The sequence below is a fragment of the Octodon degus genome, unplaced genomic scaffold (assembly GCF_000260255.1).
Source record: "Octodon degus isolate 3935 unplaced genomic scaffold, OctDeg1.0 scaffold00250, whole genome shotgun sequence".
Classification (NCBI taxonomy): domain Eukaryota; kingdom Metazoa; phylum Chordata; class Mammalia; order Rodentia; family Octodontidae; genus Octodon; species Octodon degus.
In genome coordinates this window covers 897,329-901,431 of record NW_004524826.1, presented here as the reverse complement: position 1 = coordinate 901,431, position 4,103 = coordinate 897,329, and the positions used below count along the sequence as shown (strand labels likewise).

At 37.6% G+C, this 4,103-nt stretch overlaps 1 protein-coding gene across 1 annotated transcript in view; it reads right to left on the bottom strand.

Annotated features, from left to right (window-relative positions):
- Window positions 1-4,103, bottom strand: part of Pou2f1 (POU class 2 homeobox 1) — a 224,955-nt gene that overhangs the window by 52,346 nt on the left and 168,506 nt on the right. Inside the window, exon 3 of the mRNA XM_004646035.3 lies at window positions 702-802. Within this exon, the coding sequence (XP_004646092.2) occupies window positions 702-802 (101 nt within the window). The remainder of the gene's footprint in view (window positions 1-701; window positions 803-4,103) is intronic.

Sequence of the window (4,103 nt, the reverse complement as noted above, 5' to 3'; positions counted from 1 at the left end):
AATGATCCTCCTGATTTCTGCCTCCCTAGTGCTGGGGTTACAGGTGCGCACCACTATACCTTGACTTCATCGCTGGCTCAGTGTGCCTGGGGGGCGGGGCTGGTGTGGCATTTGGTGCCAGGGATCGAACCCTGGCCCCTGTGCTTACCTAAGCAAGTGCTTAGTCCACTGAGCTATACCACCAGCCCTTCCAAAATTTTTGAGCAGTTTGTTTTTGCATTCTCTTTGCATCTATAGTATAGCTAAAATAAGAATAAAAAGCAGCCATGTTTTCTTTTAGATCCAGCAGGAAGAATCATATGGCAACAGGGTAAAAAAGCTGAGGTAGACATTTTTAACCTCAAATTAAGGGGCTCATAGTGAAGCAGAAAACAAAATGATCTGAAACTGTTTTAAAGGAGGAATGTGATCTTTGACTTCACAGCCTTACACAGCAGGTCTTATGCAATGATACCTACCTAGATACTCTGTTCAACAAGAAATTCTTTATTGTCCCACACAGCTGTGGGGGCAGTGGCTATATGGTCAACTACACTGTAATGATTCTATACTAAACATTTAGAATGGTACCTAACAATGGCAGCAACTGGCACTAGGTTTTAAATAATTTTAAAAGCCTCACACTCTGAAATAGTATTCCCAAACCCCAGCACATTGTCTCAGTCTTTTATTCCAACTTATGCTTGAGCTAAAGATTCTACCTGATGGAGATGTCCAAGGAAAGCCTGAGCCTGGGCTGTTGAGATTGCTCCTCCAACAGGCACAGGCTGCTTCTGAAAGTCCAGACCATTGGTTTGTGTGCCTGGAAAGCAAGCAAAAATAATTTTAACTACTGAAATAAACTCCAAGTATCAGTTATCAAGTATCAGTTATTAATATTCATTAGGAACCTATTTTGCATAAGCAATTTTCTAAATACCTCCAAGGGGAAGAGATTCAAAAAAAGACAAAGTGAAAAGAGTTTTTTTGAAAATGTAGGACTGCAGGAAAAACACATAATATTAATAAAGTTTAATGAACAGAAGCAAAACAGTACATAATGAATTACACTCATAAGGTGTGTTGGAGAACTCAGGTATAGATGCTGGGTTTGGAATGAGCATGAGACTTTGGATGGCTTTACAAAATCATTTTCATTACTGGAGTACTGCAGAGGCAGACTTCCAAAGAGTTACAAGGAGTGTTTGCTTCTATTCGCATTTGGCTTGAGACTTGGCTGGGATAGAAATTCACTGGTCACCTTACCAATAACAGAAAAGATTTACTATTGGCTTAAACTCTTTAATGAAACAATTTAATGGCCCAACCTTGTATGATAATCATAAGAAAAACTAGCTATACTGTTTCCTAAGTAGTTTGCTACCTATATCTTTTTTTTTTTTCTACCTATATCTTACTAACTAGGGCTCCACTCTAGTTTTCAAAATGTTAGGTCAAGTGTTTGATGTTGGAGTAGGACTAATTTATGAAAAGATGTGGAACCTTAACACCCAGAAGTATCTCCTAAGGACCAAAATGAGGCAGAATATAAGAGATAGGTAAAAATGAGACAAGGTAGTTTTAATTTTAATACTTTTAAGGAAATCACAGCTTCAAGATACAAAGTTACCCACAGTTACTGTCTTCTTTCCCTCCTAGGTCCTGTTTTTCTTCCTGGCTTCTCATTTACAGATTTCTAAGAATCTTTAAGATACAAATAAATTTACAACTTGGACCCTGTGTTTCTGTTCTGATACTATAAATCTACAAATTCCACAAACTTCCACCCTAAAGGGAACAGCACTAATAACTGGGTACCATGTCTCTACACTTTCAACACATGCAAATAAATGGTTTGCATTTTAACTTAGCTGACTAAGGAGTAACCTGACAGAGTCTAGGAACCCACATCCTAGACTTTGTCTTGAGGACATCACCAAGATCACAAAACTACACCCAATCCCTTGAGCATGCATAGTCCTAGGGTGCATGCTAAGAAATCTGTCTATACCACCCACTGCCTTGCCCTGTGATTCTTTTCTGTGATGAGCCACGCCTACTCCATAGAAATTTGAGGACAAAATTAGTGTCCTTATTCCTTTTTGCAGGAATGTGTATGAACCATAGGTGATAATGATACAGATTTCAAATTACTCCAGTCAGTTATTTAGAAGAAGTCAGAATTCTATGTACTGAGTAAAATGTTAGGAACTACAGGCATGTGTATGGTTCAATGCTTCCTGTTCCTTTGGAACATTTTATCTCCCATCTTCACACTTAAGTGTGTACACATACACAGAGCTCAACAGAAGGAGACACAAGTTAGAACTTTAAAGCATTATTTCTAAAAGGTGCTAATTTCTGTTATTATATATCCCAATTTCTTTGGTATACTGCATGATCCTGAAGGGCTGTAATTATAAAAGGAATATATATGTTCACTTTCTTAAAGTTCATACAGATCACTTTTTCCCCCAGAGTATCCTGCAAATAGGAAACGATATACAGATTAATTAGCTATATTCAGCTGATGGAATTAAGAGTTAATACTCATAAAGTAATTATAAACTAGCATAAAACGCAGTTTAACATAGAGTTACTTCCATAAAGCCATACACAGAAGTTTCACAATTTTAAAGCTGTGCACTTTATCATTAGTGGTTGCCTTGATTTCTCCATAAGAAATCATTACTTATATAAGGTTTTTAAGATAGTGGTTCATTTACTTGTCAGTCTTTCAGGGAAAGAATCATGCACAATTACAGAAAACTGCTTATGATATATTACACACACCAATAAATCTGACAGATAAGATTGTGAAAAACAGAAACAAGTGCTTTTAGGACCAAACAGAGTCCATAAAAATTCTACGCACTGATTCCACCCTCTAGTTCCTGTAAAAATGGTAAGAAGCTCCTTGAAAGTCACAAAACATTAATTAACATGAGACTGATTCTTGGTACAATGGTCTACAAGTAAACCACTGCTAATAGTATTAGTATTAGTATTTATGTGCCGTGGCTCTGTCTCTTAGGAAAATAAGATGAAAGTATGTATTTATACTGTAAATATTTTAAAAAATATATGATTTTTTTATTATGATGTTTTGATATGTTAAAAACCCTTTCTGCTTGAAGAGAGACTGTCCCCCAGGCTTAGTCAATTCTTAGACATAGCCAAGGGGCCAGCCAGGAGCCCATTATCTTTGATACACTAATCAATCAATTCCAAGTTCATCTCTAACAATGACTCTGAAGGTTGCTGTTTCTTCTATTACTCATTCAAGAGACCACCCTTATAGCTTAAAACCCTGTGAAATGATTCAAACTAACCAGTCCTTATCTGGCCTGCCTTGCCCTTCCCAAAGAAAACCCAACAAAACCCAACCCATGCTGCTTCTAAGATCTCTAAGTATAGTGAACTTTGTTTTGCTGAGCCTCTACTGTATCCATTTTTGCAGCTGTAACCAATTAGCCTTTAAATATAAAACGGTACTCAAAGATACTAAGGTAGTCAGGTACAACAGTGTGTGGTTCTAATCCCAACTATTTGGGACGTTTGAAGCAGGAGGAGTCCAAATTCAAGGACTGCCACAATAACTCAGTGATTCTATCTCAAAATTAAAAGGATGGTGGTGTTGACAGTGAGTTGGGACTCAGGTAAAGCACTTTCCTAGCATATGCAAGTCCCTGGGTTCAATCCCCAGTAGTCACAAAATATAAAAAGGTACTAAAGTTAAAAAGAACACTCAATAAACTCAGATAAATACAGAGACTGAAGATAGAAAGGCTGATAATTTGTTTTTAAAGATGTCTGAGGTGTCACTGTAAGGTGAGGGTAGAAGAAAGATATTGTATTACATAGAAATCATCCTTGTAAAACTGAGGTAAAAGGAAGAGAGGGGAAATGAATGTGTATACCCTAAGTGGACTTGAGTATGAGCAGACAGGCTGTAGAGAGCCAAAGCCCAGAAATGTTTGGGTTTGTGTTTTGGAGAATACAAACAATGGAAAAAGGAACTATAGGAGTTAACTGGACTGGGGAGATGGCTCAGTGGGACAAGCACTTCCCTGGCAAGCTCAAGGGCCTGAGTTCAGTCCCTGGTTCAGCCAAAAAAAAAAAAA